The sequence below is a fragment of the Phyllostomus discolor genome, chromosome 5 (assembly GCF_004126475.2).
Source record: "Phyllostomus discolor isolate MPI-MPIP mPhyDis1 chromosome 5, mPhyDis1.pri.v3, whole genome shotgun sequence".
NCBI lineage: Eukaryota > Metazoa > Chordata > Mammalia > Chiroptera > Phyllostomidae > Phyllostomus > Phyllostomus discolor.
This window is the reverse complement of record NC_040907.2, coordinates 49185176-49201425: the sequence shown is the minus strand read 5'-3', so window position 1 is coordinate 49201425 and position 16250 is coordinate 49185176. Positions and strand designations below refer to the sequence as shown.

The following is a 16250-nucleotide window of genomic DNA, read 5'->3' as shown; positions in this document are numbered from 1 at the left end:
CATATTACACACACACACACACACACAAAAGCCTTAACAGAGTTAGTTTAGAAACTAGCAAAAGGATATTCATGAAACAAGACATGTTTTGTATTTCCCCAGCAGTCCTGTTGTCTTATTCGTGAACAGAATAAGTCTGGCCCATGTGTTAAACTGTTGCAGGATGGGTATACTGAACTGGGTGTTATAGCTTGATGACACTTAAGACACTAACCAATTAACTTCCATCATTCAGAATTTGTATACAAGCAACTAGATTATAATTTTTAAAAGTTTTCTTCTAGAAATAGGAAGAAAATGCTTTTTAACATAAATAGATGTTCTAGTTTTTAGTCAGCTTGTGAATCTGTTCCTGAAAGAGAAATAGATTCTGAAAGCAGTCAATAGATCCTGACTAATGACCTGAAGCAGCCACAACCTGAACAGTGGTAACCATGTCAGATAAGGTATTACCACCCCAGCTGAAAGATCAGCTGGCATACTTAACTGACATCTCATATTGTGATTCTCAAAGTGCAACAATTGCACAGTGTTTGAGGTGTTCAAGGGTCTAGTCCATGCAAGCATCAGGTCCATGTACCAAGGGTCTGGTACAAAAGACAGAATTTTGGGTGTTAGGAGTCAGGATCTGAGAAGTAAAACAGGACTTCGAAATCAGGAAAAAAAGTAGAATAAGAGAAAGATGAAGAAAAGAGTGGTTTTGTATGCAATAATAACAAATAGCTGCCTTAAAACATCCTCCTATACACCAGATATTTCAGGGAGAGAAATAAAAGCACAGTGAGAATATTACACAATCTTATTAGATCTTTAAAAGTACCAGATGGGAATGTTCACTATTCATACTTATAAACATTCAGAAAACCAAGCAGAGAGAAACATCATGCACTGACAGAGACTTTACCATAATACCTAGACCTTCTAATCCTACCTCGTACTTTCCATAAACCTATTCTGTGCCACAAATTAGAAGCAGGTTTAACAACTGAAGTCACTACTATGAACAAGAGCCACTGAAGTCACTAGTATGAGTAAGGGCCAAACCAGGAAAGACACTTTAAGTTTGCAACTTACATTTACATGGACCTTAAGAATTCATTAAGAGTTTGTTTTATATTTAGTCTTTAAAATTATCCTAATATAAATTAGTATTACCTCTACTATTTTACAGCTGACTTAACTGATAGTTAGAGAGATCACACTAAACAGGCAGATCACCAAATAAATGTCCTTAGGCTCTCTACCCTTTGGTTTGTCTTATTCAGGGCTACAGAATCACCTTGAGGGCGTATTAGAACAGATGGTTGAATCCCACCCTATAGTTTTCTGATCTAGTAAAGGTGAGGTGGAGTCTAAGTATCTGCATTTTTTTAAATATATTTTATCAATTATGCTATTACAGTTGTCCCATTTCCCCCCTTCTCTCCCCTCCCCCCTGTGCCCCCCTCCCACCCACTTTTCCCCCCTTTAGTTCATGTCCATGTGTCATACTTGTGAGTTCCTTAGTTTCTACATTTCCCGTACTATTCTTGCCCTCCCCCTATCTATTTTCAACCTACCATCTATGCTACTTATTCTCTATACCTTTTCCCCCCTCTCCTCCTCCCACCCCCCTGCTGCTAACCCTCCATGTGCCCTCCATTTCTGTGGTTCTGTTCCTGTTCTAATTGTTTACTTAGTTTCTTTTGGTTTTGCTTTAGGTGTGGTTGCTAATATTTGTGAGCTTGCTGTCCTTTTACTATACATGTCTTTTCTTTATCTTCTTTTCTTAGATAAGTCCCTTTAGCATTTCATAAAATAAGGGCTTGGTGATGATGAACTCCTTTAACTTGACCTTATCTGAGAAGCACTTTATCTGCCCTTCCATTCTAAATGAGAGCTTTGCTGGATAGAGCAATCTGAGATGTAGGTCCTTGTCTTTCATGACTTGGAATATTTCTTTCCAGCCCCTTCTTGCCTGTAAGGTCTCTTTGGAGAAATCAGCTGACAGTCTGATGGGAACTCCTTTGTAGGTGACTGTCCCCTTATCTCTTGCTGCTTCTAGGATTCTCTCCTTCGTTTTTACCTTGGCTAATGTAATTATGATGTGCCTTGGTGTGTTTCTTCTTGGGTCCAACTTCTTTGGGGCTCTCTGAGCTTCTTGGATTTCTTGGAAGACTGTTCCCTTTGCCAGATTGGGGAAGTTCTCCTTTATTATTTGTTCAAATACGTGCTCAATCTGTTGCTTTTCCCCTTCCGATTCTGGTACCCCTATAATTCGGATATTGGAACGTTTAAAGCTATCTTGGATGCTCTTAATCTTTTCCTCAATTTTTTGAATTCTTATTTCATCTTGCTTTCCTGCTTGGTTGATTCTATCTTCCTTCTGGTCCACTGTATTGTTTTGAGACTCATATTCCTTCCTTTCACTATTGGCTCTCCTCCTCGTATCTTCCTGCATCTCTTTTATGGTAACCTGCATCCTTTCATCTAGATTTCGTCCAAAATCTACCAGTTCCGTGAGCTTTCTGATCACCAGTGTTTTGAACTGCGCATCTGATAGATTGGCTAATTCTTGGTCGCTCAAAAGGGTGAGTCCTGGGGGACTCATCTGCTCTGTTGAAAACATATTTTTTTCTCCTGTCTCTCTTTTTTTTTCGGTCTGGTTGCTCTTGTTACAGTGGGGGGCGGAGCCTTAGGTGCTCACCAGTCGCTAGATTGTGACGTTATATGTGGGGGCGGGGTGGGAGCGGGGACGGGAGAAAACAACGGCGATAGTTCTGTTCTCCTGGACTCAGACCTTTGTCTGGGCTTCCGGGCCGCGAGTCCTGCCCTGGTCCACAATCGCTACCCCTCTGGGTCTGCCAGCTGCAGCTTGCGTACTCAGGGATCACCGCTGCCTTCTTGCGCCCCCGGATGGCTTTTGCGCCGAGTTCGCGCCAAACTTCCCCCCTGCGACCTCCGCGCGCCGCCCGGCTCGTCTCCTCCTACCAGTCCAGATGAACGCGTCTACTTCAACTTCTTGGCTGCCCGACTTCCATTCATATAAATCCTCTGCCGGATCTGGGTGTTATTCTGATAGTAAATTATTGTTGTAAATTATTGGTTTTCTAATCTTGGTTGTACGAGGAGGTACGGTGCGTCCACCTATTCCTACCGGAAGTCCAGTATCTGCATTTTTGTTGTAAGTACTAGGAGATACTGCCTCTGTGTTAAGAACCACTTACCTCACAGTTCTAAGATAAAATACCTACAAATCAGGCTTTCCAGTAGGAGGTAATAAAGCTTGATCATTATCTTTAATCAAGCTTATCACTAACATCTGACATCTAGCTCAGTTACGTGTCACAAGCATAAGTATCATGCTAGCTACATGGCAAGAAATTTTTATTTTTTAAAATCACTATCAGGAATGTGGGATGCCTGACATCCATGGTTAGGATATGATTTTTCCCTCTTGGATACATATTTGAGAAGTGTGACTCACTTTCTAAAAATTTCTCTTAAGAAAAATTTACCAATACCTCCAATACTGACTAGGCAGAGAACAGAGAGTCAAAAGTGGATGGATGATCACAGTGCATTTGGAGAACTGCTTTAATTTGAAAAAACAGTAATAAGAACTGGCAGACAGAAAAAGTCAATCAAGTCAGAAAAAAAAAAAACAGAAGTACAGAAACAAAAACAAATAAGTAGGTTACCATGATTATTGCAGAAGGTTATCTGTAATAGCTTTTATAAAAGTAAGTTAGGACTGGTATTTTAAACTATTTTCTGTAGTTTTACTTAGTTTCTAAAAAAAATCTGTCCTATTCTACTTTTGACTTGGTTTGAGAGTAGCTGTTGAGCAGCGACTGACACTATGGCAGGGCTTAGTTAGGGAAAATCATACATACAACAAAGTATTCGAGATGCACTTAGGCAGAGAGGTTTAGTTTGTCAGGGAGACTAAGCTAAGTTGGAATCCACTGCCATAAGTCACATATAGTATAATCAGAATCTAAACTAAATGACTGGTTGTGGTAAAGAAAAAACTCAAGAGACTTTTCAGAAGAAATCTACAGGATTTAACCACAAGTTAAGAGTGATCAAGAGGTCCTAGTGACACTGAACCTGTGGTTCTAGACATTCTTTGGGCCCAGATACACATTCATGACTTACAAAAAATAATAAAAACAATAAAGTTCTAAAAAAGTTTTACATCTTAAATGTTTATTCTCAGTTAGTTTTAGGTGGGTTCCATCATGTGAGAACAAAACAATGCCTGCATATTCCATCAAGAACAGGCAATGCTTGCTTAACATAAAAACGAAGTATATAGTAGTAGTATGCTTCTATTTATATATTAACTTTTATATTAACCTCTGCCACCCAATATCAATTTAGTAAGCAATAGTCAGAAGAAACAAGTTAATAACTAACAATTATGACCCACTGTGGAATACAATAGAGTTTGGCAGTAGGATGAGAAGTATCTTACTTGATCTAAGGTATAAAGTGAAGATCTTGCAGCCAACACTTGGCTAAAACTGTAATAAAAACCAAAATTCATTTTGCTGAGGAATCCTCACTTTCAAATTCAAGTAACAGTGTTCCTACTATGTGCTAACTGAAGCACTAAAGATTTTAGAAAGGCCCACAATGTAAGAATCATTTATTATTGTCTGTTTCTAATCCTTTCTACTGTTATACTCTTTTTCCAGGAATATTCTTTTCTCCATTTCAAGCATGTATTTCATTGAAAGTTCACCTCCTAGATCACATAGCATCTGACCCAACTGAAATAACAGCATTCCCTAACCACAGATATGGAATGGGCACATGACCCCAAGTATGGCTATAGTTTCAAGGTTTTTACCAACAGCAATTACAGAAACACAGACTGTATCAAGCAGTAAATCTGGAAGACCTAGAAACTGACGGCATATGAGGAGAGCTGTTCTGTAAAAAGATATTACCATGTAGAAAAGCAGAAACAGAAAACATGTTTTGGTGGCACTGGAGTCCCTGAGGCCTAGACATTTCTCTGTGAACTATGAGTTTTAAGAATATGTGTAAAAATTCTCTGGCTGGCATAGCTCAGTGGATTGAGCGCAGGCTGTAACCAAAGCATCACAGGTTCGATTCCCAGTCAGGGCACATGCCTGGGTTGCAGGCCACGGCCCCCAGCAACTGCACATTGATGTTTCTCTCTCTCTCTCTTTCTCCTTCCCTTCCCTCTCTAAAACTAAATAAATAAAATCTTAAAAAAATATTTTAAAAAAAGTATTAAAAAAAGAGTATGTGTAAAAATTAAATGTTAAATGTGTGTACTGCTATTCCTAGCAAATAAAAGTCTATTGACTATGGATCACCACAATAAATTCTGACCTGTATATCTAATTCAATTAAAGTATTTAAATGCTAAACTTATATAACTAAAACACCTTTTATATTGGTAAGCTTCATGCAGGCAAATATAACAATATATATCAAAGTTTATTCTATGAAAACTTAGTTTTTATTTAAAATGTTAGAAATTAAATTGAATGAATTTCAAACCACAGGCTATGCAGTTATTGATTACTTGTGAATAAATCAACTGTCAGAATCCTGTCACAATTACATCAAAAGTCCATTTCATGCAACGAAAGTGCCAGGTAAAAACCACTTCACCAATTCTTGATATAACTATGTCTCACTTCTATAAAAGCAAATTAGGGCAAAGTCTGGCTTATTTTTTAAGTAAAAAGCAAATATCATTTAGTTTGGTTCATACCTGAAGCGTATAACTATAGTAAATCCAACACATAGCCCTGAACTAGCTTAGCTATAGGTTATTGATGAAAGCATTGGTAATTGCTACATAAACCTAAACCTTAATTGTTGTGGAAAAAGTTAGAAGTATCTAAGGTATAAGACTATCTTGGTGAAACAAATGATAAAAGACTGGTTCCCTTGTCTTTCTCTTCTTTCTATGTTCTCTATATATTAATTGTATTTTAATTATTTTTCCCCAAGGAACAGACATTTGAAAGTAAATTTTGGGGGGCTGTTAAGGAATAGGGAAGGAGATATAATAAAAAAGAAACAAAAGAAGATAATCACATGCTCAAAATTTTAGCAAAGCCCATTAGTATCTTTGTATTAATTAAATGGAATAGCCCATTTCCTGAAATAGACAATCACTCCATCTCATTATCTATATTATAACCTGTACTTGATTACCTCCTAATTACTGAATTACTTAGGTAATGTAGAATGTGAAAAGATACAAAATATAAGATTTCCCTCCATTCACCCCAAGGATGGGTTATTCAGAAACAGTAAAATATATCTAAAGTAACAGAAATGTCTGTATATGTAGGCAAATAATTGAAAATAATTGCCTTTCCATTTCATGAATATGTGAAGTGACTGATTTTTAAATCATTTGTTTCCTTTGAACATCACCTAAGTTCTGAATTATCCAAGCAAATTATCTGCCTTTTAAATGGTTTTCCAGCCCCTTCTATAGTTCTAACTCCAGGTTCTTCATGTGCTTTTGAACCTATTCTTGAGAAGTTTTCATAATAACTACAGTCATAATATTTTGGTCAACAATGAACCACATATATGATGGTTGTATGCCACATAGCCTAGGTGTGTAAGGTTATACCATTTAGGTTTGTGTAAGTGCACTCAACAATGTTTACACAGTGATACAGTTGCCTAACGATACATTTCTCAGAACATATCTGTTATTAAGCAGTGCATGACCACATACATCATTGTCACTAAGATCAATTCTGTTCTCTGGCTTAAAATAATAAAATATTGAATTGTTTTGGCACTGTGAATTAACCAAACTTGAACCACTAAATGATCCAAATTGGACCATCTGACAAGATTTCACTAAATATTAAATAGGACTTCTTTTCCAGCTCTTTAAATGTACACTTTAAAAAGCTCCAAACTAGGGGTCTGACACAAAGATTAGTCTTCATTACTATATTGAAAATATAAGAATTCATTTTTCCCATATTATATACTCCAAATCCTTAAAGACTGGCACTGTCACTTACTGATTTCATATGTTCTTTTTATCATGGAGTACAGCAAATCATATATGGAATGACTGATTTATACATTCATTCAAAACTTTTGAGTGACCATTCTTGCTAAGTACCATCAAATACATTGGTGAATGAAACACACATGGTCCATCCTCTCCTGGAACTAAAGGAGGATACAGACAATAAATTAAACAATCATAAATTGTATTAGGTATAAAGAAAGCACTGAATTAGGTACAGTAGTTAAAAAAAACTAATTAGGGGACAGAAAAGGCCATTTTGAGGAGACAACATTAAGTCCAGACTTAGGAGGATAAGGAGCCAGGTTCAGAAAGCACATACTGCCCTGGCTGGTGTGGCTCAGTAGATTGAGCACCAGACTGTGAACCAAAGGGTCGCCAATTGGATTCCCAGTCAGTGCACATGCCTGGGTTGCAGGCCAGGTCCCCAGTGGGGGCATGCAAGAGGCAACCACACATTGATGTTCCTCTCCCTTTCTTTCTCCCTCCCTTCCTCTCTAAAAATAAATAAATATAATCTTGAAAAAAAAAGGGGGAGCATACTAGGTATAAGAATGAGCTGAAAAGCCTTGAACCAGGAAGAAATCAGCACATCAAAGAATGGAAGCAGCTTGTGTAGCTGTGGAAATGCATGACAGGGGCAGTGTAAATACATGGATGAAGGACCATATCATGTAGGTGACCTTGCTGGCCAGGTCAATGAGTTTAGATTTTCTTTGGATATAACAGGAAGCCACTGTAAAGTTTTAAACTGGAGGATGACATAAACTAATTAGTATTTTGAAAAAAATCATCGTGGCTATTATGCAAATATATTAGAGAGAACAGTGGCAAAAGGAGAAATAGAGAAACCAGTTAGAAATTTATAGTAATAGTCTTGGCCAGAAATGATGGTGACCAAGGCTACAGAATGGCAGCAAAAATGAAGAGTTAGATTAGAGATATATTTATAGAAAGAAACAATAGCCTACTTAGGAATGGGTATCAGGAATGAGTGGGTATCAGGAATGGTTTCTGAGTTAAGCAACAAGGTGAATAGTAGTACGGTTTTTGACTAAGGTGAAAAGACAGGGAAGGAACAGGTAGATAAGAAGAACATCAATCAGTGGTTCTGTTTTGGACATTTAAAATTTAAAGAAGTCTATTGAGATACGCAAGCAGAAATGTCAAAAAGTGGTTAGACAAACAAAACTGGAACAGAGAATACATTAATGCTAGAAAAATAAACTAAGGTACTGAGCCTACAGACACTATAAGAATAGAGCACCTATTAGTTTAGTAACCTTCAAATTTCATGTGCATAGTTAAATGACACTTCACTCCCCTCACCTATGACATTCTGCATCAGTATGCCAAGGGAGAGGCAAAGGAAATCTGCATTTCTTACTAAGTACAAGAGTGATTGTGAAGCAGCTAACCCTCATACTACATTTTGAGAAGCACTGATCTAGAGACAGAAGAAAACAAAGTCCAGAACTAATAACTGGGAAATTCCAAATTTAAACCCTGGGTAAAGGAAGATTAGTCTGTAGATGATAATGAATAGGAACAGACAGACAGGAAAAACTGGACAGTAGGATACTCCAGAATTTTAGTACAAGGAGGGAGTGATAATCTGAGTCAAACGCCACTGGCAATACAGAGAAAACTGACCAACAGATATCATAATAAAAGCACTGGTCACTTTGATAGGAAAGGACAGAGACAATCTATAGCATTTTATAGCATAAATGGGAAATGAGGAAGATGACAACTCAAATTTTAGTAATAAAGGGGAATAAAAATAAAAGGTACAGTAATTGGGAGAGGACAGAAAGTGTGTAAGAAGAAAGTTAGGATCCCTTTTTCATATGATACCTGTGATGTTTTACCAAAGTAACTACTTGAATTCTATTTTACATAATAAAGTTACTTCCTTAAAAAAAGAAAAAGGCCTTCCACTTCAAACTTTAAACATCCTACCTATGACCACACAGAATTTTTTCGTAGCAATTATATATAACATCCCTTTTCCCTCAAAACAAACAGAGAACCAAAATTTCAAGTGTTTCCTCTCTCCACAAAAAAGTTATAAATGCTTCATTCTCAAGTTCTTACTGTTATTTACCCTTGCAAGATCCTCTATTTCAGAACTGAAGTTTGTTTCTCCTTCCATCATTTCTTCTTCTTCTAATGTTCGTTCATCATCAAAATCATGAACCAGCATGTCAGCTGATGGATCAAATTCATGGTCATCTGATGTTGCTGAACCCCCTGGTAAAGAATATTTTTTAAAATTTGGTAAATCAAATTAAGAGTATCTTATTAATATTAATATAATGTGCATTATTTGAAGCTGGCTGTAAGTCATATAAAAGTACCCCCCAAAAGGCTATATAAACAACTATTATTTGTTTTCTGAAATTCTTGCTTTTACTCATAACCACCCCCATTCCCAATCTTCTCTAAAAGATGTAAAGGATTATTTTTTGCCTTGTCTTAATCTCTAAACATAGTTACAAATGCAAAACTCAGATAGGAGGGTATACATTTAAACAATGTATAGCATTTAAGTAAAAAGGAGTGTAATCTTCTAAAAATGAAACTTGAGTTGTAATGAATAAATGGTCTCATCAAAATAAGATGATCTTTTTTGTAAGAAAGTCCATAATTCTTAATCATTTGATTGACATTTAACAGATTCAATGAGTATAAACCCCTATGGTCCCCAAGAAGGATATAAAGTCATGTGAAATATGTAGTCATCTGAATATATAGTCTAATGAAAATAAAGCTGCAAATATTATTCTTCTATTAGAACATCCATGAAAATTTATTCCAATATACAGGTAACTGTCCTTAACTTACTTAGATGATTTTTACATGAAATAACCTAAAGATAAAATATAAAAGCAAAATGTATTAAAATTGCATAGAGCACTCTTATGAAAGGCATTAAAAATAACCTAGTAGGTAACTGGTATGTAAGGTAATCTATTTTTACCCTAATAAGTAGGGAATACTACTGTACTCAATAGGTTAAGCCTTGTAACAGCAGACTGCAAATGCTGGGCATACATATCTAGCCCCATACCTGGCTATTGTCAAACATGCACATAAGTTTGCAAAAGTGCTGTTTACTAATAAACAAATGAGTTATTTAACATTAAAAATCAATTTAAATTGTTAAAAGTTTTATTAATTAGATGCACATACTCTTCCATTTCACTCCAGTAAATATGTGAATCAATAAGTGAAACAAAGCAATACTGACACTGATTTGTTGAAATGCAGGCTACAAGGGATAAGGAAAAGCTAAATGCTCCAGGTTCTTGTCACCTCCCACAATTTTTAGAATAAGAGCCATTTTTTTAGTGTTTACTATGTGCCAAATACTGTACTATGCTCAAGCACTTCACATATATTATTTCATTTAATCTTCATACAATCCTATGAAGAACAAAAAGAAAAACCTGAGGCTCAGAGAGTTAAGTAGCTTCTTTAAACTCATAGAGCCAGTAGGTGACAAGGAAGGAAATTGAATCCTGGGCCTGCTAATTCCAATGCCTGTGCTTTTTAATGCACTCTAAGCCTCCTGTAAATCACAGCCTCAAAAACAGTAGATATGCTGCTTCAAAGAATACTTGAAGGGAGCCTATGTTTACTATGATGACTGAATACCAAGTCATGTCAGATGGCAAAGCACTTAGAAGTCATTGTACCCTCTGAGGAACATAATAAAATACTGATATTAAACATAAAATAACTAAATATTTAATTGCTAAATCAGGTATCATCCTACAGTATAGTAAAAAAGAGTTAACAAATTTATCAAAGTTTTAGAATGATTCACAAAATAAAAACAAACATTTAGGAAAGTGTATTATCTTAATTTCTTTTAGAAATTCAAAAAACCATGGCATAATTTTAGTAGGACATTTCAGTACTGGATGAGGGACTTGAGCAGTTTGAGAACCACTAATTTATTTGTAGCTTTTTTGTCCCAATCATTATCCCTTCTTTCTGAGTTTTTAATGGAAACATTTCAAAAACTTTTCAGTTCACCTAGCAATCTTCTGAAACACTTAGTCAATAAGTATACATTCCTATAGATGACACTATACTTTTCTTCTCCCTTATATACATAAATATCCTTAAAAACCTCACAGAACCAGTTTGTATACTATTATCCTAATCATAATATAATTCCTAGTAGATGCAAATATTGTCAAAATAACTATGCTTAATTCATAACTACTTACCCTTTTACAAACTTAAAAAAAAAATCAAGCTCACATGAGTATACAGACCAAATCATGAGTTATGTAACTTACCTGAAGTCCTCCATTCTTTTGTCATTATATTCAAAACCTTGCCACTTCCTCCTCCCACATAAGATAATGTGGATGAACCTTTTCTCTTCTTACTCCAATTCCTTTCCCCACATATGCACTATACTTATTTGAAAATAAACTTTCAATTTTTCCTTGCTTTAATTTGATTTGTTATATTTGACTTCTTTTTACCTTGTTCTTTGGGACCAAATAATCATCCTATTCCTTTTTGTTAATTACTAAGGCCCATCATTAGACTTTCTCCTAGGGAATAAAAGTCTCAAAAATAAATTATTAGGTGTAGGGAGTCTGGTGCTTTGTGTAAGTAAATATGTTTCAGAGTTAAAGCCAGTATCAGTGTTTTGTCATAAAATAACATACTACTGCAAAACTACTAAAAGGTACCTTACATTATTTCAAACATTCAAAAGATTAATTCAGTTTATAATGTATCATGTGCACTCATTAAATTATTTTATTACCTCCCTTCCCTAAATCTCCACCTCTAACGGCTACTAATCTTGCAGGTTAAACTCTGTATTGTACCTTCACATTGGTTTACATTGGTGGAGTCTACAAACCACTTAACCTGTGACCGTTATTCCTAAAATAAATTCCAAAGTGCTGATGCTACAAAGGACACAACCTTTCACCAGTGGACCAAACATTTTTTTACATGATGCCTCTATTCTTAATTTTTTCCAACTTGTATAACTGCCTAATATCAGTATTACTTATAAGAACAACAAACATTCCCTTGGGTAAAAGCCTGATATAACACTATCTCAAAAGATCTTCCTTAGTGTGAAAAAAGAAAGAAAGAAAGAGAGAGAGAGAGAGAGAGAGAGAAAGAAAGAAACCCGAAGATTCAATCTGTTTGTACAAGAATTCAGCAAGTAGAGCATCAAAGACATTTGTATTCTTCAAGCTCTACTATTCTTCCAGTTCAGCCTTAACCGATTCAAAAGCAATGGGAACTGAGAAATTGGAGAAATTATTTTTATGTACCTATGTATTACCTGATGAATGTCTCAAAGGTTCATAGAATACCTAAAACTCAAGTCTATTTGCAGTGCCCCAACATTAACAAAAACCATCTAAAACCTATTTTTTCAATAAAAATGATTTCTATGTTTGAAAGAAAAATAAATTAAACAAGGATACGATATTCTAGTATTTATCTGAGGTCAGACTCCTTTCAATTTCAACCATCCAGAGCATACTTGTAAACCAGGAAGTTGAAATAAACGTAACAAAATCAACTGTCAGTTTAGAAGAATTCTGGAGCTTTCTAGCTGCACCCCCCCACCACCACCACTTCATGCATTATTTATACTACACAGAGTACAATAATACGTGTTCATGAAAAGAATCCTGACCCATTAAAAAAAGCCTAACATTACATTAAGCATTTTTATAAACTTACTTTCTAAAATATAAGCACAGAAAGGTGACTGCTTCACTTATCTGGAACACTCAGTAATACAGCATACTAAATGTAAGATGTTTTCAAATAAAATATTACAATGCCTCAGAGGACTCCCCCTCTCTCTCTTCTTTAGCTGTATTAGGCTGCCCCTTAATCTGAGTACTTCATTACAGAAGGCAGTACTCTCTCTTGGTCAAGTCCCAGGGCACTAAGTCAGAAAGACTGGCACCAAACTTTCTTGACTGCTATTTAGCTCCAATCAATAGTTGCCATATAGAAATGCTGTACCCAGTGGAGCTAGAACTTCTGATTGATCATGAGAAGCCTAAATCCAGGTTTTTATATAAAATATTCACATTTTTAAAGATCACTACTATCCTGGCCAAATAAAATCATACTTATGTGTGGCCTAGATTTGGTCCAATGATCACAACCTCTATCTTAGGAAAAAATGAATTTGTACCGTATTTGAAGAAGACAAAAATACAAAGATATATGGCCAGAGGATAAAAACTGGTCCTATTCAAATATAAAAATAACTTCCTTAACTTACAACATTAAATATTCATTTGTTGAATGTTTTCATTATTTTATTTTCCTTTCTTCACTAAATGTTTTAACAATTTTTCTCTCAAATAAAATACTTTAAATTTCCTATACAAGAAAATATTTCTAAGCAGTTAGTAATTCCTTTTTTAAAAGTATACTTCATATATAGTTCAAATCAAATAGCAATTAAAAACCGTAAGAAATACACGTGGAAATTCATTTAAAAAAGGAGAGAGAACCCACAAAGAGTCACGAGGTTGAACTCACAGCAGCCTCACCTGTACTTTCATGGGCAGTCAAATATTTCATCCATTTCTTTTTCCCCAGAGAAAAGAAGCATTCAGAAGAAAGGCAAGTCAGATGATAGTCTAACTCCTCTAGCCTTTATGCAACTAATAGGATAAATGTTAATCAAATACAGATTATAAAAAATATAGAAAATACTTACCTGGACTTGAAGACTCAACAGATGGCTAAGAAGGGGAGAAAAGAAGAAAAATTAGCATTTTCATGAAGTAATCTTTACAAATAATACAGGAATTATTCAATGACTAATATGACACCAAAAACTACAATAAGTTTGAATGTCTGAATTGCCTAAGACAAATGAAAACTTCCCATATATGATCCTTCCTCCGATATCCTATTTAAACATAATAGGAAAATTCAAAACACTTCTGAATCTAGGAAAAAAAGACAATAATATGGAATTGACTCATTTTAAAGGCAAATGAATCTCGTAACATGTGGTTTCAGAGAGATGATTTAGATCTTGACATTTCCTGAAATATTCCCTCCTATCAATATAGGAAAACTATGCAAAAGATTTGCTATCAAGCTAATCTACAGCTTAAAATATGTGTGAGAATGGAGGCAGGAACAATTTAAGACATTATTTTAACTCAAAATTGTATTGCAAGCAAGCAGAAGGAAAAATTAAATTGTTACTTAAGTACCAAACAGTTCATAAGGTTAACTTTACTAATAAACAACATACTTATAAATTATTACAAAATTAGCAACCTTTCATACTAAGTCTAGAGAGATTAAATTATCTGATAGATGACAAAGACTTGAAATTATAATGTTTCTTCTACTGTACCATTCTACCTCTCATAAATTTAACCATATATTTATGGAAAAATGTAAAGATGAAATTGTTAGCAACTTATTTTAGTAATTTCACCACTTGAGAGTTTGTGGCTGTTTCATCTAATTCAATTAAAACCAAGTCATCTACAAATATAAACTCCTATAAAAAAGTCTGTAACAAACTCAAAAAATGCTTAAAAATGATATAAACTTGGTAACTAAAACCTTGCCTATCCACTCAGATCTAAATATTTAGTGCCCAACAGAAATCAGAGACACTAGAAGGCCAAAAGCACCAGCAAAGAGAGAGAGGTATATTACTGTAGTATTTTTCCTTCTTTTTCCCAAGTAATGGCACAGAGAGGCAAGAACAAAAAAAAGTAAGGAATGGGCCCAACACTTCAAAAGGTGGGCATCTAAGACAAATTACTATAAGGTGTTAAAACTCCACTTTGAAAACTGTCCACATTATGTTATTGTAGTAAGTATACACTCCAAATTCCACGTGGTGACTTAGGTTCTTTTGAGACACACTTTTACAAGGGTCCTATGTTTTTTTCTTTTAATTCTTACAAGAGAATGGTTCTTGCCTATAGTATTGTCTTGTTCTAACAAAAAACTGACAATTTAATATTGTATATTTTCAAGTGTCACCATCTTTATTTAAGTTACCTTGCCACAATGATCAAGAGTGCTATGCTTTAATTCAGTTCCTCTTACGGGAAGCTGAAGAGTAGGGTGAGAGACCAGAATAATGTAACCATAAAAAACAGTTTCTAGTTTGCTTAACTTCTTTCAGGCGGAGCTGCACATTTCTGTGTGAAAATAAACTTACCCAACACACAAATTATTGTAAGCAAATCAATTATTTTAAAAAATTCATATTTGACTCCATGTAATTATATTTTACTTCCCAAGTTTAAGCACAACCCTTGTCCAAGGCCACAGCAATGCTCAAAACTATCTTCATCTGGTCCTAGGTTCACTATCCACTGAGTAGCTTTATACTGCTGTTTTGTCCTTTTTAGTAAACTTTTGTTTGCATGAAATATAAAAGAATAACCAGTATTTCTTTCAAATTAGTAGTTTAAAAGAAATGGTTCTTGGAGCATTTTTTTCATATTTCTAAGATGCTATTTTAAAAAAATGTATTGTTTATTCTATTATAGTTGTTCCGATTTCTTTTTTCCCTTTTGCCCCCTCCACCCACACCACTCCCCTTGCCCACAGTAAATCCCCTCTCCATTGTCCATGTCCATGGGTCATTCATACGTGTTCTTTGACTAGTCCCTTCCCCTTCCTTCCACCATTACTTCCTCCCTCCTCCCCTCCTACAGCTGTCAGTCTGTTCCATGTTTCCATGTCTCTGGTTCTATTTTTCTTGTTAGTTTATTGTGTTCATTAGATTCCAGTTACAAGTGAGGTCATATGGTATTTGTCTTTTACTGACTGGCCTATTTCGCTTAGCATAATATTCTCCAGTTCCATCCATGCTGTCGTAAAAGGTAAGACTCCCTTCTTTCTGCTGTGTAGTATTCCATTGTGTAAATGTACCACAGTTTTTTGATACACTCATCCACTGATGGGCATCCAGGCTATTTCCAGCCCTTGGCTATTATAAGTAGTGCTGCTATGAACATAGGGAGGGATGCATAAGTTCTTTTGAGTTGGTGACATTAACCAATGTCACTTGAATAAATTTAATTTTAAAAAGAAATAAATGATGACTGATCATTAAAGCAATCAACCAACCAATAATAGGGAGCTTATGAAAAATTGGTGTTTGAAAACAGCTTGTACTGTAAACCACTTTTGCCAACCAACAAAAAAATGA

At 35.2% G+C, this 16250-nt stretch overlaps 1 protein-coding gene across 22 annotated transcripts in view; it reads right to left on the bottom strand.

Moving 5' to 3' along the window:
* The window catches only part of MIER1 (MIER1 transcriptional regulator), a 59026-nt gene that overhangs the window by 30821 nt on the left and 11955 nt on the right, over positions 1–16250 (bottom strand). For 11 of the 22 annotated variants that reach the window (XM_028514057.2, XM_028514058.2, XM_036026258.1 and 8 more), the window contains 3 exons: positions 13773–13797; positions 13603–13639; positions 9141–9286 (listed from right to left, as the gene is read on the bottom strand). In XM_028514057.2, coding sequence (XP_028369858.1) covers positions 9141–9286; positions 13603–13639; positions 13773–13797 — 208 coding nt within the window. The remainder of the gene's footprint in view (positions 1–9140; positions 9287–13602; positions 13640–13772; positions 13798–16250) is intronic. The other 11 variants (XM_028514065.1, XM_036026257.1, XM_028514059.2 and 8 more) reach the window with 1 other exon arrangement.